Here is a 22,543-nt window from a genome sequence, read left to right on the forward strand (position 1 = left end):
TTTTTTTAGGTTGAATAATAATTAAATATATAAAAGTCGTATTTTCTTTAGTTTTTAATTACTTCATAATATGTGGAAAAGAGAAGGCAATACTGAGCGAGAGAGACACTATTATCGGCTATATTTAATCACATCATTTATTGACACAAGTTGTGTTGATTCCTTATAACTCTTGCCAAAATGTTTGGATTGATTTAAAATAAACAGTAATATTATAAAAGCGAATACAACGCACCTAAAATGTACAGTTAGTAACAAAAAAAAAAACAATAAACATTGTATGCTGCATTCTGACGAAGTGGGAGACTTTATTTGCTATCTTTGCTAAGGTAGAAAGATTCGATATTTTATTGAATCGATCCATTATTGACACCGTTTATATAACAATTTTAACATAATTATTATTATTAACTAAAAATGTCTTCTTTACTAAATAAGATGTTGGGAAGTTAAACATTTTTTTGTATTGTAGTGCAAGTATTATTTTATACATATATATTGTTATTATTCTTTAAACGCGAGATGTCTTTAAGCAAAAACGGTTATCATTCCACGCGAAGGACGAAAAACGATGTGCCGTATCGAAAGAGATTTTAATGTGAGTATAGTTCATTTAATTGCATGTTGCACTATTGTACACTAAATATACAAATCAAATATTAAACATCGAATGAAAGTGTTGTAGCAGATGATTTTTTAATGTATTTATCTATCGGGAAGATTCTACCCAAATAAATGTAGTGTAAATGTAGAAATGTCTTTTTTTATTTTGACACTGTTTGACAAAAAAAAGTGCACTGGCAGGAGTTATTTACTACGTTGATTCATTTAAAAGAATATGTCATACTTTAATAAATTTTTAAGTAGCATTCAAAGGATTATCCATACTGAAGAATCAAAAACTATTAGTTCATTTTTATATAGTGTACAATGCGCCAGCGCATACTTTAATTCTATATTCATATTTTATATTTTTTTTAGATTGAAATATTGTTTTTCACACAGACCATAGATTAAACTAGATAGTGCACAATACAAAGTTAAATATAAACCGGTAAAAACATGACTATTGAAATAAAAAATAACATTAGATTTGCAGTAAGGTGTTACGAATATAGAAAATAATAATTTTTTTCCCATTTTACGAGAGACATGGTTTTCTCAAGATAATGTTTTAAAAGTTGTTAAAAAAAACACTGTATTAAGATCTTCAGAGCTTCCAATAGACGTGTATTTCTAAGAATTTCATAGTTCTAAGAGCTTCAAAAAGCGTGTATTTTGAAAATTTTAAATAAACTTGTTTTTCATACGAACTGCATTAGCTAGTTTAATATACAGTCTGCGAGTTTCCCACCAAAAAATTTGCCTAATAGAACATTCTGGAAAAAATACGTTCCAGAGACTAAAATAGATTGCACAATTAACAAAAGAACAATTAAATATTGCACGTATAAGCAGTTTTAAACATATTTGGCCGTATTTAGTACGAAATTTTTACTATTTTTGCCCGTGTGAATTCTTTATTTTGGCATTTAATATAGATTCGTAGATTTGAATTGAAAAAAGATGGAATTCTTTAGAAGATGGAATAAAAAATGTGAAACCAGTGGAGTTACTTTTAAGCTGATTTTAAGCCATTTTAAATCTGAAAATATACATAAATAATATTTGTTCAAATAAGATAATTCAGAAAAAGAATTTTTAATAAAAAAAAAAATCAAAGATATGTGTCACTATAAGTTTAAGATCGATCACAGAGCACCCCTTCCACAAATCTACCTTCAATATGCACAAAATCTATAATTTCGAACAAATTTTTTTTATTTATTATTATTCCATCAACACAGGGCATCACGTCATACCGCAGAAAGTTTAAAAACCACACGTTTACAAGCAAGTCCACATTTTATTGATAAATATATAAAAATGGTCCTTCGAGCCGTACCGCTTAAGACTATTTATTGCTTGTCTAACACATACCATACAAACGAAGGCTTTGCACAGACGAACGTGCGAAACGCTGCGTTTTAGGATTTGTATACACCTTTAAGAAAACTTTAGAAAAAATTAAGAAGAAAGGTGGGTACAATGTTTAAGAGAAGCGAAAAGAAGAAATAAAGATAATAATTATTTTAAAACGGGTATTCTTTCAGATGTAACCCATATGTGCAAAATATTGTTTTTAATATGCATAAAACTAATAAACGAAAACTATGCATTCTTTAAAATGTACACCAGAAGTGAAGTAAGGTATATTACTCACTATTATTGCAAAAATTTCATTTTATTATAAAAAAGAGACATAATTCCAACACGTTCGTCCACACTCAGCCTTAACCAATCGGCAACACTAAACAAACCACTTCCACAAATATAAAAAGTGACACTTATTTTACACCCCGTTCGCGACGACACGACACGACATCGTTCACGACAAATTTACGTCGACGACATATCGTATACGCTAAATATCGTGGGGATTTTAAAAGCGATGTACATCCGTGAAACACTAATACAAATCCGCATTATACAAAGTCGGTTAGAAAAGCAATGAACCCATGTTGTTACTTGGCAATACCTTTAAGGCCTGTTCAGACTACGGCGGTATCTACCGCCGTGGGTAGCAGTATCCCGATGACACGCGATTATATCTCTTACGTACTACTATAGAGACTCTAATCGCGTACCGATCGGCTCTTCGAAAGTGAAGCCCCGGGTCCCCAAGTGGGGCATAGGGGTATTATGCATACATCTGTTTCGCTGATCGATTTTCTTTAGGGACCTGATCGATTTTATTTAGGGACAAGTAGGGGATCAGCCTTCTGTGTCCTGCCAGACCGAGACATTTTTTTTTCTCCATCGGGAATCGAACCCAGGACACCTCGGTTACCACTGTACCAAGGAGGCGGTCTGGTACGCGATTAGAGTCTCTATAATGTACTACGTAAGAGATATAATCGTGTGCCATCGGGATACCGCTACTTACGGCGTTAGATACCGCTGCAGTTTGAAAAACCCTTTACTATTAAAAAAAAACGAGTCGAAACGATTTCTGTCCCGCAAATTAATTTAACCATTATTATTAATTACAAAAAAAAAACAACATCCTATATACCATCAAGTTAAAGGCGTACGGAACAAAAACCACTCTACCTCGCGAAAAATCGACGTTTTCTTCACGTGCAAACAAACAAAAAAACTTAAACCTAATTTGTTATATATATATACACTAGCGCTAACCACACAACTAAGGCCGTACGTACGGACAGCACAAACGTCGTAAACTATATTTAAAAACGAAATTAGTGAATAACCGCGCGGTAACTTCTCATTTTTTGTTTTGTGATTTTTCAAAATGGCGTCGTATCGCTTTTACAACGGCGTGTGTACTTTTGACGATTTAACTTAGATTACTAAAAAAAGACATTTTTAAACAATAAAAACAAAATTGGAAAAGAAAACACGCTGTATATATATTTAATTCATATCTACCAGCATGATATATTTATTACTTCCCCTACTTTTCTCAACATTTATTAAGAAAAATTAAACTATCAAAACCACACAGCCCCGTTGTAAGAAGCGAAACTTAAAAATGCCCCAAAATCCATCCCCGTGTGGGGCAAAGGGGCACATTTGCCCCTTCATTGACACTTTCATAGAAATATATTTGTCATTTCGAAACCCAAGTCTTTTCCGTTAAAAATATAGAGTTATTAATAGATAGAGAATGAAAACGTCCATGTGTTAGAAAGAGATACAAATCATGGTATTCTATCTGTCTCTCTCTCGCATCATTGCGTTCCTTTTCACGCAAACTTCTATATAAACTCATATTGTAAAGCTGAAGAGTCAATTTGTTTGTTCGCGCTTATCTCCGGAACTACGGGACCGATTTGAAAAATTGTTTCACTGTTACATAGTCCATTTATTGAAGTTAGCTATAGGCTATAGATCATAAAGCTAAGACTAATAGGAGCGGAATAATGCGGGTAAAACCGCGGGGCATAGCTAGTGTTAAGTAAGAATCATTTTCTCTATATAGACAGAAAGAGACAGACAGAGTACCTAGAGATCTTCCCTCTCTTTCCAACCAACGAACAATACCTCTATCTAAAAATAACTCAATTTTATAATTTTATTTATTCTTATTAGTGCATAGTTGAGCGTTCTAATAATTGATTTCTTTTTATATAATATAAATGCTATATATACGCGAATATATACGGTTCGTACATTTACAAGACATATTTTTATTTCGCATTATCATCTTGAGCGCAACTCAAACCTAACTCAATTTTGAGACGCGCTCAACTTTGTGCTTATATTGAGTGAAGTTTGAGTACCTTTAATATTACATTTTTACTTCATACTAGGGAATTCGCCGTTATATTTGTTTTTGCGTACGAAAAAATTAAATTATTATGTTTATTGTGATTGTTTTGAGAAATATTCTATCTGTTATACGATTTCAATCAATACTTATGTTTTATTTAAATAATATAAGAGAATATCATATATAAACTTTATTTTGAGTTTTTAATCTATTTTTTAAATGTATAACAATTTCGGTACATTTTCATAATTAATATTCCAATCTATTTTTAATCCAATATTTGGTATTCAAATTGACAATAACATAAAAAAACTAAATTACGGCCTAACAGAAAAAAAAAACAAAATTTCAGCATAAAATTATACAATATAAATGGTGTTCAAAATCATAAATCACTTCGACACTATCCAACTATAAAACACTATTGCATCTAAAAATTAAAAAAAAAGAACACAACATTCCAAATTCGAAATCCCCAGCGTTCCATCGACGTTCCATTCGAAATTCAAAATATTCTTGTGTGTAGTATATAGATATGGAACCGTACAGTTTGTCGCGTAGCATTCTCGCCCTTATGCATGAAGCAATAAGGACGACTTTTGTTAGAGTCACTCCGAGTTGTTGAAATACTCTGACGCGTTCCCGCGGCATATTGGACACGTTCTGTTCGACTGTGAAGGGGAAAAAAAGTATTTTTAATAAAAATAAAATGTTATGGTGATGAAAAATTTACATTTGTTTATGACGGTGTTATATTTTTTAATTTACAGCTTTTTAAAAGCCAATAATACGACTCGTATAAATGAATAATACAGGGTGGAGTTTCGTGATGCCACCTGAAAGTACTCTTATTCCTGTAGATATAAATCTATACTTAATATGGTTACGTTTTATGAAAATCTATACTAATATTATAAAGAAGAGTTTGTTTGAACGCGCCAATCTCATGAACTACTGGTCCGATTTGAAATATTATTTCGGTGTTAGATAGCCCGTTTATCGAGGAAGGCTATATCATCACGCTAAAACCAACAAGAGCGGAGCCACGCGGGTGAAACCGCAGAGCGCAGCTAGTATGTTTACACTTTTAAATACGCGGAAATACATATACATACATGCTTCTTTTTTAAATTGTAATTTTCATTGTTTGTTTTTGTTCATTGCATGTTATTGTGTCGTTTTTTTTTTGTATTTTTTTCATGTGTGTTGGATTAAATGTGTTTAAATAATAAATTCTGTTACTTTGTCGTTTTTTTTTTGACGTGACAACGTCTTATAAATTGGTTCGCCGGTTGACACTTCAAGAAACTGCGTTGCGCTCCGCTCACGTTATGCGCTCACAATGAGAGCGAGTGAGAGAGCTTAGCCCGCCTAAGAGCGAGAGAGACAGACATAAAAAGTCGTTGTCACGTAAAACTTTCGCCCGTATACCGACTTTACAGGCAACCAATTTTTTTTTGTATTTTTTTTTCATGTGTGTTAGTTTAAATGTTTTTCCTTCTTCCAACACTCACCCGTAGCCACTTGTCGACGCACTTGGCGTGGAACTCGTGCGCGCACGGCAACACGCGCAACGTTTGTCGCGCTTCGAACTCGCACATGCACACCACGCACGAGGTCTGCTCGCCTGCGGATTTGATATACAGGATGTTTTAATATGAGCAAGTATTTTTTTGTAAAAAAAAAGTTAGTTATTGCTATTTTAAAAATTGATTATTGAGAATAGGCATGACGACAGTATCCATAAATGATCGTATTAGTGTTTTTAAGGGAAAATATATAATAAATTAATTAAGTATAGTGACTTAAAAATCTTAAAAACATTAAGATTAATGAGATTATCAATAAAATAAAACATTGAAATTCTGCAGTTGGCCATTTAGACTAAAACACGCTTAAGTAAACAATTCACGTCAGATGTATTTTGTTGTTATGAATATGTTGAGAATACGCATTTTTATTTATTTTCTATTGTTTCACGTATGCTTTATCGACTCAGAACAGAAATATAATTGCGAATTCACGAATACGTGGTTTCGGGGTTCTTCGCGCCAACTTTTACAATCATTTCTTATTATTTTCTCGCTTGAAATAATTACTAACACATTTTTGAGAATTATTTTTATGTGGATTCACACTGCAATACTGCACACCACATATAAACTTTGAAATTCGTTTCTATAACACATATTAAATACATATTTTTTTAATTTTCTTCGCAATGCGTACAAATAATTACGTATTTACTAAATCGTGACGTCACGTCTACGCCATGACAGCTGCGAGCTGTTTTGGCACAGTTAATAAATATTTTTTGAAAAATGGCTTTTATCTCCGTTAAATTTAAGTATATTACCGAAATATAGGGTTATTCTTGTAAAGTAAACGTATACACACATTATGGAAGAGGATTTAAAAATCTTTCGTCATGCCTATTGTTATCCACCGCGTTGTTTTTTTGAATAATCTATGAACATAGTACAGGCTGCTCCTAAATAGGACACATTTATTTATGCACAGTTTATACACCATTATTCATGATCAAGGCATGTGAGCATTTTTAACCGACTTCAAAAAAAAGGAGGAGGTTATCAATTCGGCCGGTATGTTTTTTTTTTTATGTACGATATGTACGATTACTCCGAGGTTTCTGAACCGAATTACGTGATTCTTTTTTGTTCGATGCGGGGTGGTGTCGAATTGGTCCCATAAAAATTTTATTCGGATAGGCCCAGTAGTTTTTATTTTATGAGCATTTTTGTATGTATTTGTAAATGTTGCAAGTGCAAGTTTGAAGTCGGTTGTTTTTAACGCAGTTATCATTTGTTATTATTAGATATAAGGCTTATAGATAAGGCCTTGGACGCAGTGGCATGCGCATCATACGCTCGCCTCGAAGTACACCCAGAGCCTTGCCTCGTTGCACCTAATTACAGCGACCCCGTGGTCCCTCGTTGCCTCCATCCAGTCCCCAGAGCCCCACCCGCAGCACGGGGCCTCACCTTGGTGCGTCTGCTCGCAGTACTTGTAGCTGGGCAGCAGGTCGATCTCGTGGCGCGCCAGCCCGCGGGGCTTCGCCTCGCCGAGCCGCTCCGCGAGCGACAGCAGCGCCTCGTAGTTGTGGGAGCCCCACCTGCAGCACGGGGCCTCACCTTGGTGCGTCTGCTCGCAGTACTTGTAGCTGGGCAGCAGGTCGATCTCGTGGCGCGCCAGCCCGCGGGGCTTCGCCTCGCCGAGCCGCTCCGCGAGCGACAGCAGCGCCTCGTAGTTGTGGGAGCCCCACCTGCAGCACGGGGCCTCACCTTGGTGCGTCTGCTCGCAGTACTTGTAGCTGGGCAGCAGGTCGATCTCGTGGCGCGCCAGCCCGCGGGGCTTCGCCTCGCCGAGCCGCTCCGCGAGCGACAGCAGCGCCTCGTAGTTCTCCGTCTCCGGCGAGTCTGCGCCATCATCGCCTCGGGGCTCGCCGTAGGGAGACAGCGGGAACATGGCGAGCAGGTTGAGAAACACCTGGATCACGCGGATGAACTGTATATACGTCAGTTGCTCGTTCACAGCGTGGCGGTTACGGTGAGTACACGCGTTTTTGCAATACATTTGATTGGTTTAGAGATATAGCAGCCAAAACATTTGATTGGATTTGAGTTACGGCAGTCAAAACGTCTTTAACCTTCCAGCGGTCGCACCCTTGCGCCGAACATAAGCAGTCGCGCGCGGTCTGTGATTCCGCAAATTCAAGTGTCTCGTTTGGGAAAACAAATGAATATTTCGACTTATTGTATAGCACATGATTAAAAAGAGGTCTTAAACATGTGAAATAAAATAAAAACAACTTAATTACTCATTACTTCTTTTATTTGTACTTAATAGAACAAAGGTCTATAAAAACTCAAAATTTTTGACTCTGGGTGGAAATCACCGTTATAAATCAACATTAAACAAAACAAAATGGAATTTTCTTTTTTACAATTAACAACTTATAAACTTGACTATAATTATCTTAGAAATAAATCACATTCATCATCAATTGGCACTGTGTAATAGAAACTCTAAAATGACATCTATTTTTGAGATCGTTTTACGTAAAGTTCTAGAATAATCTAAATTATAATAAAATGAAATAAAGAAAACATACCTAAAAACTACTAATTTTTGTTTAGAATAACCTATAATAAACTATTCGTCATTAGTGTCCATAATATCTATTGAAAATGAACATTCTCGGCATATAACAATCACATGTTCTAGACACATGTGTTTTCCACATTTGAAACAACTATACTTTGTTTTGCGGTTATTTTTCCTATCGCAATAGTAACAACGACCTGCGTCTGATTGAAGACACTCATCCTGTGCTGGTGAAATTTCTATAGGGTCGTCTTCTTGGTCCGAAACGTCATCAAAGACCTCATCTTCTGATTCCACCTCCTCTAACATGCGAGATATTCGACGTTCTAAGTCTTCGTAATTCATTGTCTACAACACAAGTTTTATATTATTATAGTCTAAAGCATAAAAAGTAATAATAAGATACAAAAAACATAAAATATTTACCTCGGCTTCGGTTTAATTGCACTGGATTGTTCTGGAACACAATCGGTCGCGCGCGGAATCTGAGACCGCAAACACAAATAAGAAAGCACGTGTAAATGCGACGAATGTCACAGGGCTACTGAGAGGTGCTACCTCACCCCCTCGAAGGTATCACGGAAGCGCAAGCGTCTATTGTTTACAGTTTCAGTATATTGACTAAAAAAAGTTCGTTGCGGACTCAGAGACCGCGCGCGACCGCTGGAAGGTTAAGATTGATGTTTATACAGCTTTTACAGCTAAAAAAATTTTAATTTTTATATTTTATAATATCATAGTTCAGGATACATCGCCCATTTTTGCAAGTGACTACTATCAAGCTAATTTTCCGTTTGTAGCTTTATTTTGATGAGACGCCCAATAATTTCGTGTACGAAAGTCTCGATTGTGGTAGCTAACAGAGATAACAAGGATAAAAATTTTTGATTTGATGGTTCTCAAATATTTATTACTAACTGAATGAATTTTTTTTTTGTTCAATCTCAAGATAATTACCTAAATTATTCGAAAAAATATTTGTCCTACAAAATCTATGGTTTGTTCAAAGAGTCCCCCTTTCCAAAGTGTATCGATAACGAGGTCATCATAAATGATTACTAACAAGCTGATTTTTTTGTTTTCACTTGATAATGTTTATACACACACCGGCACAATTAGCGGAACAGAAACCCATACGCGAGAACATCGTCTGGGATTTGAACGAATGGCAGCAGGTTCTCTTTACTGATGAGTGCAGAGTTCTTTTAAAACAGATCAATGGGAGACAGCGAATATGGAGACACAGAGGAGAACGCCAAATATAGTCTAATTTTGAACACACAGTGGCTTATGGTGGCGGCTCGATAATGGTTTGGGGAGGGATATGTTTGAGAGCTCGCACGGAGTTATTGATAGTCACAGGAGGGACCATGACAGCAGATAGATACATCAAAGACATTTAAGAAGAACATGTTGTACCATTTGCCCCATTTATTGGTGACTACTTTATTCTAATGCAAGATAATGCTCGTGCTCATAGTGCACAATCGGTACAGGCATATCTGAGCCACGTAGGTATACCGGTGATGCAGTGGCCAGCAAATTCCCCCGATATGAATCCGATAAAGCATGTCTGGGACTTGCTAAAAAGAAGGGTTAAATCCAGAATGACAACCCCCAACAATCTGAATGAACTTGGAAACGAATTACTTGAGAAGTGGGAGCGGTTGCCTCAAGAAATCATCGATAACATAATCTGTAGCAAGCCCAGACGAATGGAAACCGTAATCAGAGCAAGAGGGGGAAACACTCGTTATTAATTTTGCTTTAATTTTATTGTCAAATCATTTATTGCTTACTTTTTTTATTTTTTTGTGATGGTTCATAATCATCTAAAAATTTCACTTATTTAAAATTTCTTAATTTTTCAATAAAAAATAACGAAGACTTTTCAAAGTCGTTGTTAAAAGATGTTAATCAACTTGTTATTTTGTATCTAATTACATTTTCGTCAAATATATGCGTTATTATCTCATAGTCTCACTTTTTTTTTTGTTCCGCTAATTGTGCCGGTGTGTATATAATTCAACAGACATATTGTCCTACAAATTGCGTAATAAATATTTGAGAACCATCAAATCAAAAAAAAATTATCCTTGTTATCTCTGTTAGCTACCACAATCGAGAGTTTCGTACACGAAATTATTCGGTGTCTCATCAAAATAAAGCTACAAACGGAAAATCAGCTTGATAGTAGTCACTTGCAAAAATGGGCAATGTATCCTGAACTATCAATGTTAACATGTACATTACAACAAAATAGGTAGTGTTTCATCATAATTTAATGATAAATCTGTTTTAATTAATTAATTATCTATGGAGAAATGAAACACCCTGTAGATGGTCTACAGGTATGGCATATTTAAAAAAATAATGACAAACTTGTAGAATACATAAAGCACTAACAATAAGTTCAAAATTTATTAGTTCAACTTTCAACTCCTCTGCAAAATTCGGAACTAAACACACATAATAACAAATGAAACTATGCGAAGTGTTTTCCAAACTAAACATACATAACAAAAAAAACACACATCATATAAAGGGTGTTCAACACAATCAAGTAGTTGCAAGTGTTACCTGGTAGGTGGGGGGAGGGGGGGGCAGAGACAGCGGCGACGCCACGTGCAGCTGCGGCAATGCGTTCACAAGACCGCCACCACCCTGTATAAGAGGAACAATATTATTTTATAATGTTCACGACAAAATGGAAAAAAGAAAGTTTAAAATATTCTTACCAAAGAATGGTCGCGGGCCAAATATTTCGTTCATAGGTTTATTAGCCTACAGACAGTAGTCACATCTTGCCACTACCGGGTAAGTATGTCACAACACGATTTCATGTGTTTAAATAACCACACAATTCCCGGTAATAGCAAGTAAATTTTCGAAAATCTTTAAATGCAGTTCTATTTTTTTTTTTTTTTTTTTTTTTTAAAGGAATGCAAAATTGACTATCACTAGTATTTTAAGTACTTTTCCTTCAGATTGTATAGAACATTTCCAGTCTGTATATACCATCGTCGGAACAACTTAAGCATGATTCAGGCTACACCATGCCGTGGCACCCTATCAACGATACAATCGTTTAGTCTTATTTCATCTTTCCTCCCCAATCAGTACTAGCACATATACCTGCACCGTTTGTGCATGTGCATGTGCATGCGGGTGCGCAATTTTGCCATTCTTTCCCCACTACAAAGCACCCACACATTTCCTGCGCATATATATAATGCAATGTATGCGCATGTGCATGCGGGTGCGCAATTTCCTCTTATTCCCCCCCCCACCCACACATTACCTGCGCATGTATATGATGCAATGTATGCGCGTGCGCAATTTCCCCTTATTCCCCTCCCACCCACACATTACCTGCGCATGTATATGATGCAATGTATGCGCGTGCGCAATTTCCCCTTATTCCCCTCCCACCCACACATTACCTGCGCATGTATATGATGCAATGTATGCGCGTGCGCAATTTCCCCTTATTCCCCCCCCACCCACACATTACCTGCGCATGTATATGATGCACCGTATGCGCGTGCGCAATTTCCCCTTATTCCCCCCCCCCCCCACCCACACATTACCTGCGCATGTATATGATGCAATGTATGCGCGTGCGCAATTTCCCCTTATTCCCCCCCCACCCACACATTACCTGCGCATGTATATGATGCACCGTGTGCGCGTGCGCATGCGCATGTGCATGCGGGTGCGCGTGCGGGTGCGGCGTCCACCTCGGCGCGGTGCGCACGTACGGGCGGCCGCGCGAGCCGGCGCCGACGACGCCGACGCCGACGCCGACGCCGCCGCTCACGCTGACGCCGACGCCGCCGCCGTTGCGCCGTTGCTGGGTGTAAAGGCAATTTCATAACACCCTGTATCAGTGGACCCACTAATATGTCCTGTATTAATAGAACCGACGCTGATACGGCGTTGCTGGACGGGGGTGAAACGGATATAAATAACATCCTGCACGAGTTGAGCAACCAATGCACCCAGACACCCCGTATGCGTAAACCCACTGATGCACTGTCGTTGCAAAAACACGCTAATGAGTGGATAATGCACCGAAAGATGTAAAAAGTGTTGAGTTTTGGGAAAAATCACGAATACTATTAGGGGTTTGGGGAAAGATTACTGTATGTAATCATTTCGAAATGTATCACATATGCCGTAGGATGCCCTTGATACAAACTTAACATCGTTTAAACTACTAAAAAGATACTCACGTGGTGGTGATGTGATAACGCGTGTCTCGCGTGGTGTGACGCCATCAATTCTATTGGTGTCCTTTGCGCCTGGAATATTTAGAGATTATTATTATCATATATGCGCAAAAAATTCGTTCCGAGTCTACAATACGCATTAAAAGAGTAAATTTTTCGTAAATCTGAATAAGTATTTTAAAAATATGGTTTAATTACTTCAATTTTGACACTAACGAAGTGGATGGATCATCGTTTTGTTAAGTCTATCCATTCACAAACGCATATTTAGTTTACACCATTACCAAACAAAAATATAATATAAGTTTAGTAACAGGCACATCTACCATACTATAATTATTATTATTATACTTCCTAAAATATTTTCTCATTCTTCCCTCAAAATACTAACCTCTGTAGCCAACAGCAGAGGCGCATGGTGTAGATCGGGCGTGGCCTGGAGAGGGGATAACGTACCCTCCCCACCTCCCAACATGTCTAAACGACCGCCTTCCGCACGCTGAAAATGTGAAACATCCTATATAGTAGGTATTTTAGATCAGATTTAAAAGTCTAGTTGAATCTCATTGGCTTGATGATGTCATTACTGTAGGTAGTATAAATTGCGACTAAACTAAACATAGATAACGCGGGAGTAGATGCTACAATAATAAAAACGCATTAATTCTGTGCACGAATCATTTCACGTAGCTAGAAAGTAATCCCCAAATATAGCTTTGGTAAAATAATAAGCATTACCCCTCATCGAGTTACTAACAATTCTTTAATTTACCAAATAATCAAAATTCGATTAGACAACTTCGTAACTTGTAATTTACATAAAAACTACAATTTACAACTACCCTATAAAAAAGGCAGTCATTTCCCATCCTTACCTGAGAATTCGTTATATAATGCGTGTGCGGATGCGGTGGGGATGCGAACGGCCCCCGCGGCGGTGGAGGCGGCGCGAAACTGCCGTGGTACTGCAGACCCGCGTACATACCACCCATCTGTTGTGTATGGACACCGTTATGGATAGCAGAAGGGGGGATATATTGCGCCGAGAATCACGCTAATATAAAAAGCCAACTTCATATTTTGACAGCCAACTCGCTTTTTTTTTTTTTGTTTTTTTGTAAGGTGTTTCTCAATGTTAGCCAAAAGGGCTTCTACATTTTAACGCGGATGCGAGGGTGAACTGAAGGTTCACCCTGGTAGCGACATGCGCAAGGGCGTCCCCCCTTGACGGGGAACTCGCCTGATGGTAAGCGTAGATGCGGTCTTTGTGGTCTAAATGTTTAATTAATAAAATAACTACCAAACGAATAACCAACATATAATTGGCAATCGGAATGAAGCATTGTGAATTTCATAGCTAATACAAAGCTAAGTAGCTAATAACGAAATCATCCCGTACGTTTTTGAAACATCTATATCTTCTATACTAATAATAAAGCTGAAGAGTTTGTTTGTTTGAACGCGCTAATCTCGGGAACTACTGGTCCTATTTGAAAAATTCTTTCGGTGTTAGATAGCTCATTTATCGAGGAAGGCTATAGGCTATATATCATCACGCTACGGCCAACAGGAGTGGAGCCACGGGGGTGAAACCGCGCGGAGCAGCTAGTCATCTATCTATATACATGAACATGAAGGAATCTAAACCTGGTAATAGCTCATTCGTCAATCTAGTTTGTGTAAAGCGACTTTGCGCATTTTATTTGATCTAAATATGAAATCATTTTATTCAATCCGGTGAAATTAAATCTAGATACTTTGGAAAATGTTAAAGACAAGAAAAAGGAAGTTAATTCTCGTCTAGTAAGTGGCTTTTATAATTTAACGTGAGTCTCTGGCTCAATAAAGGAATCTTCATAAGGATGTATCACGATTATAACTAGACAACATTTATATTAGACTTTAGCGAAGTCGAATCTTGTTAGTTAGTTACGCGTCTTTCTTTTTCCCGCTCCAACTATAGTTACAACTTTTAAATCGTGACACATCCTCGTTATAACTAATTTAATAAACCGTATACCAAAACACATAATATTAGCTATTTATGCGCGTCCATATTAATTCCAAGCGTGTAAGATTATAGTCTCGTTCCTTACATAAATAAAGAGAAGCAGAAAACATCAGTTTGACGTACTATGTAACATAAAAGGTGTATGCAAGAAAAAAAAATTTTGAGGGTAAATCGAAAAAACAAATCTCCGCTATATATATATATCAGACAAAATTAATAAAGCATGAACGTATATAAGATTGGTAATAAAAAATGGAGATTTAGAACGGGATAATAATCTATGAAGTAATAATAAACTATCAGGGAAGCAATAAGCTTAGGTTGTTTTTTAGAAAACAGATTGTTGTTGCGCTCGTTTTTTTGTGTTTTCTTTTTATCTTTATATATTTTATTAAAGTGAAACTTTTATTACATCGTCTCAAACTTTTTGCTCTGTGTAGCGCATGTCGCGTGATGGTCGAAACGTACGATAATTATCGTACAAATACGATTATTTTGTGCCTAAGTTTCACTTTTACCGTGGTTTCATAAAACCACACAACATTTTTTTTATTTATAATGACCACAAGTTTGTGCAAAATGTGAATGGTCATATCTTTTCAATAATTAGTGTTCAGATCTAATTGGATATAATGTTTATTCCAAACAGAGAAGAAGTCATAACGAAAATATATATAAAAAATTTCGAGATTTCACAAAAACAACCCTAGCTTACTGCACTCATCTAAATTACCCGTGTTAATGACCGCCCCTCAAACACTCGACAATTTAATGTTATTATTATTCACATTGAGAGCATTTATATAAAAAAACAGCCAAGTCTAAAAAGCGACCAGCCAAATATTCCTCGTAAACACTCTACACATAACGAAGCTAGCAAAATCGTGAGCCATTGTAAAGTTCGTTCGCGTGCGGACAATAAAACATTTCTTAATAAAACACACACGGTCTAAGAGGAAAGGGGTTGTATCAAAAAAAATCTGGTGCTCTCACTCGTAAAAAGGTTGAAAGATGATAAATTTAAAGTAACGTGGACTGATTACAATAAGTTATTCTTAATTCGCCACGTTACAACGATTTAAATGTCACATTCATAGGGGATAAATGAACAAGGGAGTTACCATGCCTTCACGTGTACGAATACATATAAATAAATATATATTTTAGTTACATTCAGAAAATATTTGGGAGTTCGCAGTTAAATTTAAGTGTTATTAAAATAGCATATTCTGTGGACAGTCAGATTTAAATTTGATGCTGCCTTAAAAGATATCAAATCGGGAAATACATTACGAAAAACAAGGTCGTATATATGACTCGTTCATTTAATGAAAAATACTGAATGAACGAGTCATCATTCAACCGAGTTTTCGTACAATATCACCCTAATAATAAAACTCATATTGCATGCCAATTGATACGGGAAATAGCACAGGTATATTGTCATTCGTGTTTAAATAAATAAAAACCTACACATGTGATTGCTGATGACGTGTGTCAAGAGTTTTAAATATGATGAGGTATGTGCTTGAATCTATGTATAACAAATTGTTACATTAACATAAGTATAATTTGTTGCACACATTCTATGCAGCCTACCGCCACCTTGCTACGTCACACTGTGCCTAACAGCTGTTAAACACATTTCAACACTTTAACGCACACAATGACATTATAAAATGCTTCACTTCATCTTTGGAAACATTTTATAATCTCGACAGTGGGGACCATAAGTGAAAACGATATTATTGATACATATAATAAAATCGTAGGAAAGTCAAAACTGTACATTGAATATTTTTTTAAAAGAATACCTGGGCCGTGATCTATAATCGATATAGAAGCCAAAAACATAGTTTTTAGAATTTTTGTCTGTTTGTCTGTTTGTCTGTATGTTTGTCCGAGCTAATCTCGAAAAGTACTGCATAGATTGACTTCAAATTTTGCATGAATATTACTAACAGGTCGGGTGAGGCTATAGGCTACATATTATCAAGCTATCATCTACGGGGGAGGAGCTGTGAACCTTTATTTTTCTTACGTATTCCGTGTATTACGGCAGCGTACAATCTAAAGACTCATGTTTAAATGTTGGTTTCGAGTAAGCCATGCTATTATCTAGCTTTACAAAATAAAAACTATGTCATTTACGTAATTTGGGCAGAGAAACAGTTTAATGAATTTAGTAGTATAAAAGACAAATTAGAAACAGCGCCATCTATTAAATGTTATAAAAATCAAATCAATTTACACGTTAACTATTGGAAATTAATAATCAAATGACGCATATATAAATGTTGTTTGACAATATCTAGATTGACACTATAAAAATTATGCCATTTGAGTAACTTGGGAAGAGAAACATAGCTTAAAGAATGTAAGTTGTATAATGTTAATTTTGTAACAGCGCCATCTATGAGATTTCGTAAAAATCAAATCAATTTACATGTTAACACTACTGAACACAATGTTAAAAATTAATAATTTGAATATAATTATGTTATTTATTTATTTAACTCTTTAACCCCTAACTTCCGTTCCCTATAAGATATATTTCGTGTAAATAATAAACTACATTTTTTTTAAAGTGTAGTAAGTACTTATATGTTTATTATTTTAAGTAAAAATAGACACCATTATCTACAGTTAATCTAATGATTGTGTTCCAAAGAGTATAATAATATATTGTTGTATTCATTAGTTACAATTTTTAAAATCTTCGTGTTTTATAAATTTACTAGCTTACCGCCCGCGGCTTCGTCCGCTTTGTCTAAAACCTAATAAATTATGTACTAAAACCTTCCTCTTGAATCAGTCTATCTATTAAAAAAAACCGCATCAAAATCTGTTGCGAAGTTTTAAAGATTTAAGCATACAAAGGGACATAGGGACATAGGGACACAGAAAGCGACTTTTTTATACTATGTAGTGATATTTATAAAGCGATTGAATGCCATAAAACCAAAAATATCAAATGCAATCTTCGTGTTTTGTGAATTTTCACCATCATGCGTTCCCACAAAAGGTAAGTTGTTACTTACAGGTATTTATTGAAATGAAATGAAATGAATGATTCTTTTATTATTTTGAGGTGCATTGGGAACAGAAGTTTTTGATAATTTTTTATTTGTAAGTAGCTTTTTTTATAGATTTACAGTTAACTTTTGATTTTTTTATTCAATGCTAATAAAATTATATCGCCTTTGGAAGACGATTTCTGCTGATATTTTTACTACACCACTTGAAAATTGATGATTTGATGATAAAGACAGTAGCAGCGAGGATTAAGTGGAAATTAGTAATCATCCGCTTCGTCAATTTTTGACTGAAGTTAATGTCCAACGTCCAATGGTTCAATCATTGGAAGTATCTCGGGAAATTTTGGAGGATATTTTTCAGGAAGGAGGGGCAGCCAACCACATATCAAACTACTACGTTTTAGTACCGAAAAAAATGTTATTGCCAAATGAAACGTAAATTTTGCACTCACAACTTTACAAGTAATGTTTTTATTTTGACTTTGCGGTTATCTGATTATAATATTTATCGTTATGGCTATCGACGTACCGACCGTACTGGGATCAGAGTAGGTACATGATATACAGTTCATCATCCAGGATTGCTTAGAGCATTTTCACACTGAAAAAGATATTTTCTTTGAATCGTAGTTGCTTCATTTATTTATTTTTAATCATTTTACATAATATGTTTTATATTTTATAAATATATCATTTTCATTATTTAAGTAGATAAAATAAATTATGTAACGGTTTTATAAGAAAACACATTATATTTGTTAGGCGACCGCGACGGTGATTTCTTCCAGGCAAAAGAAATCATCTTCAGGATGGAATCATCCTGGATCATCTTCAGAATCATCTTATGAATCATCTTCAGAATCATCTTCAGAATCATCTTCTGAATCATCTTCAGGATGGAATCATCATCATGGATCCAGATGGGGGTCAAGTGACGCGGGCCACGTACCACAAACATGCTTAGTTTGTGGTATCGAGCGCGAAAGATAGTCATCGTGTTTTTAGTAAAGTTACTATGTAAACTAACGTAATTTAATACTTAGGTACATATTCTATAATGGTGTGCTCAAACTGTTAATCTACATTTAATTTAGATTATTATTTGATACTAAGTAATGTAGAATTTAAACCACATTCATGTTTTCTTCAGATTTTAAGATTTTCTTATCAGAGTGTTCAATTTTAATGTAGTTAAATTTTATAAGAGACAATAATTAAGAAAATTTTAAAATAAAGTGTCACGTATTTTTTTTAAACAACGAATGACGAAAAACGACCTAATCGCGGACGAAGTCGCGGGCAACAGCTAGTTGATATTAAACTACTTAGTTTTCGATATTTGACCACAATTTTGCGAAATAATATCGTTTTCAAGCAGGCCAAAGGCACATGAGCCAAGCTTTAATTATCTATCATAACAATTGGTGCTTAATCATAGCGAATGTGATAGCTCACTGGACAAACAAGAAAGTTCTATAAAATTAAAAAGTGTCATGTATCTATCTTGCACCGTTAAAGGGGGAAGAAGTAGAAAATTCTAGGTCACTAAAAGACATCTATGATAAAACAAGCCCGTGTATCGTGAGGCTTTGAACATTCGTTAATAATATTATCGATTCAAAGGCATAAGCTACAAAGTATAAAGTGGATAGGGGACAAGCTAGACAGTGAGATAGATACAAAACATATAACAAATATTTCGTATCCCCACACCCATCTCAATCATGTAAACGAAATGGACTTAAAAATTACAATACAAAGACCTCCAATTTTTAAATAAATGTTAGTAACGTCTATGAAAATTATATTTAAATTAATAAATCTAATTAGTCACTTAGTTATCAAAGTTAGCTATATTTACAATTAGAAATTATCAGTCAAGCGGCATCTAGTTCAAATAGATTTATTACAAAGGACGACCATCGAAATTCACAACTTGACAGAAATGACAAACAAAATCTGATACAATTAAGAGCTAGCGCGCACGAGCTACTTTTGTCTCCGCAACTATTTTGTCTCTCTCTCGCACTTTCTTACTAGCCCATAGAGTTGATGGGAGAGACAAAATAGTTGCGGAGACAAAAGTTGCTCTTGCGCGCTAGCTCTAAGAGTTATTCTAGCTATTTTGAATTGTTATTTTCTGTAAATTTATACAAGATTCGTGCGACGTCAATACTTTAGCTATATCGTACACTTCCTACCAAGCTGTGAAATCCGACGCGTCTACTTATGATCATACGCCGTTCCTTATATCATCTACGGCGACGGACGTCGCAAGCTTACATTTTACAAGCAACATGTATCTTAGTACCCTTGCCGCTGGTTACAAACGTATCAAATAATCTGGGCATGCATATCATTCGGTGCTGGAGACGTGTGTAGACGTGACTCAGCTAGATCGAAACATTAACTATCTATAGAGTACAAAATGGTGTGTTCAGTTAGCGGATCTCTATCAAGGCGGCAAAACATTACGGAAAAACTCTGGTGTAAATATGGTTGAGAGTAGTCCTGTAAACGTCGAGCCTCAATAACATACTCTATACCAAACAAACCATGAACAAAGCTCATGTGATGGGTTGCTAACTGCTGTTTTAGTCAACCGTTCATGCTATGCACTTTGTAGGTTCGTTAGTTTAATTCCGATATGTAAAAAATGGTGTAAATATTTCTACAGACGAAGAGAATAGCTACAAAGTTCAAAGCATATAAAAGTACATGTATAGTAGCAACATTGCGCCGATTTTCATAGGTAATATAAGAAATTAAAACAAATATGGAACAAAATATATAAATAATGGCAGATTTGGAACAAAATGATAACTCAACACATTCAATGATTTAAACACAAAACAGCATTGGTCAGCGATATTTTCTAACCTAGAGCAGGCGATCCTGAAGGATGGATTAAGCGTTACAAATGCACCATAAACCTGAAGCTAGAACGGGAACGGATGTGGTATCAAATCACAAAACAACCAACCCTGACGTGAATATAGTGAGTACAAACCTTATAAATACATATAAAAAATAATAGTACGTGTCATAATAAACAAGCATTGTAAAAACATCGAATGGACTGTAAAATATATGAATTCGTTATTAAAGCTTAAGCGTTATTAGAAACAGTTGAAGAACATATTGCAACTACAAAACAGACTCACGACAAAGTGCTGTCTAATGGATCGAAGGAAAGAGTATCATCAAATCACATCCCACCAAGCGAAGTACAAATTAATAAGAAACAAAAACTATTATTGTACAGGTTGAACAACGCAGAGACTAGTTACAAATTGCAGATGCTCTAAAACGAGACTGGAACGCCAGAACCAAGCCGCTGCATCACTCGCTTACGTATCTAGACGACATTATAGCGGTGCAGTATATGGATTCAGTGCATTGATCTAAAATCTCTCTACAACTCTGTTACAATTTATTTTAATTACTTTTAAAATCAAAACTACAACTCTGTTAAAATTTTAAATTTTAATTACTTTTCATATAGAATCTAAAATCAATGAAGTATAAACATCATAGATGTCCAGTACTAAATTGATAGCTTCAAAAGCGTTTACTACAAAAGCTGAAAGGTAACAAGAGATTTCAAACCAATGTATGGAGACATGCACGCGCCGTTACAAGAACCACCCTTAGCCGACATACCACTCCGAATCGTATGAATGGAAACATGCTTTGGACAGGCACCCTTAAGTTAAATAAGCTTGTGCGTTCACGTGCTCGGTCTGTGTCCCAAATTGTTGAAATTTATTGTTCATCAATTATTGCGTAGTTTAATTACGATACGTAGGTACTCAAAAATATTTGGTTTTTAATAGTAAATATTGATTTTGCAGAAAACATTAATTGATATTTTAATAAAAGCAATTTTTTTTAGCTATAGCCAAATAATGATTAGCAGATATTTCAACCGACAGTTATCCGTTATTCTTTGCAACGAATGATTTCTGGACCAGTAGAAAATATTTAAGTCAAAAAATAAGTCAAGTTGAATAAATAAAAAATTGAATTTGACAGAACAGTATAGTAAAATTGATAAAATCAATAGTAATTATACTTGATGTCGTAAATGATTCAAGTTCAAACACCATAGCAAAAAAGGGACACCGAGCACGCAAACACAAACGGATCAATGGGGAGATCGATAAGGGATTAGCGAGGGCATCCACCCTCCACTTTTCAATGTGGGGGTCTTTTCCCACCCCCACTTTGAAGTGAGATCTTAGTAGGGTCCAACTTTGAAGTTGTTAAGTGGGGTCTATTCCCACCCAAACTATGAAGCAAGTTTGACTTTTTGGGGTCTTTTCTCACCCCCACTATGACTTTGGGGGTCTATTTTCACCCCGCGACTGTACCTGATAGCGCAGCGGATGCGGCAGCGCCGGCAGCACGGCGGGCCACATCTCGCCACCGGCGATGCTCGCCACCTGCGTTCAGCGGGCGCCCCGGTTTTATGATTTAGCCCCCGGTTTTTATTACCCGGTTCGTTTTGCATTGTGTTGTGACGTCACAAAGTGGTACGATTTAGAATTTTCATTCGTGTAAAGGGAAAAAACCGAGGCGTATTTCGGGAATTTCGTTCGTCGGGATGGACTGAGCGTTAAACATATCAAAAGCTATAGACTAACGTTAGCTACATAGATGAAAGATTTTGAAATTTGTGTACAGGGCGACAATATCCTGGGACAAAATTGCGTGATTTTTCATTTTAAGATTTTGGACGGCGCGACGATGTACTGGGACAACATTGTGTGAAAAAATGAGCACGCTGTCTTACGCTGAG

At 35.9% G+C, this 22,543-nt stretch overlaps 1 protein-coding gene and 1 long non-coding RNA gene across 4 annotated transcripts in view; both read right to left on the minus strand.

Moving 5' to 3' along the window:
- Window positions 1-3,033: 3,033 nt before the first annotated feature.
- The window catches only part of LOC123702507 (E3 ubiquitin-protein ligase arkadia-C-like), a 55,636-nt gene continuing 36,126 nt past the window's right edge, over window positions 3,034-22,543 (minus strand). Inside the window, exons 8-17 of one of the 3 annotated variants that reach the window (XM_045650284.1) lie at window positions 22,116-22,187; window positions 13,569-13,685; window positions 13,085-13,192; window positions 12,697-12,765; window positions 12,123-12,314; window positions 11,042-11,125; window positions 7,748-7,843; window positions 7,339-7,597; window positions 5,851-5,963; window positions 3,034-5,007 (exon numbers count right to left, since the gene is read on the minus strand). In XM_045650284.1, the coding sequence (XP_045506240.1) occupies window positions 4,945-5,007; window positions 5,851-5,963; window positions 7,339-7,597; window positions 7,748-7,843; window positions 11,042-11,125; window positions 12,123-12,314; window positions 12,697-12,765; window positions 13,085-13,192; window positions 13,569-13,685; window positions 22,116-22,187 (1,173 nt within the window). In that variant the 3' untranslated portion in view covers window positions 3,034-4,944. Of the gene's footprint in view, window positions 5,008-5,850; window positions 5,964-7,338; window positions 7,598-7,638; window positions 7,844-11,041; window positions 11,126-12,122; window positions 12,315-12,696; window positions 12,766-13,084; window positions 13,193-13,568; window positions 13,686-22,115; window positions 22,188-22,543 lie in introns of all 3 variants that reach the window. The other 2 variants (XM_045650285.1, XM_045650286.1) reach the window with 2 other exon arrangements.
- Window positions 8,171-9,142, minus strand: LOC123702522. Its single transcript, XR_006752886.1, has 2 exons — window positions 8,888-9,142; window positions 8,171-8,809 (listed from the first exon to the last, which is right to left on the minus strand). It is a non-coding gene; the product is annotated as an uncharacterized LOC123702522 (long non-coding RNA).

The sequence above is a fragment of the Colias croceus genome, chromosome 23 (assembly GCF_905220415.1).
Source record: "Colias croceus chromosome 23, ilColCroc2.1".
In the NCBI taxonomy this organism is placed as follows: domain Eukaryota; kingdom Metazoa; phylum Arthropoda; class Insecta; order Lepidoptera; family Pieridae; genus Colias; species Colias croceus.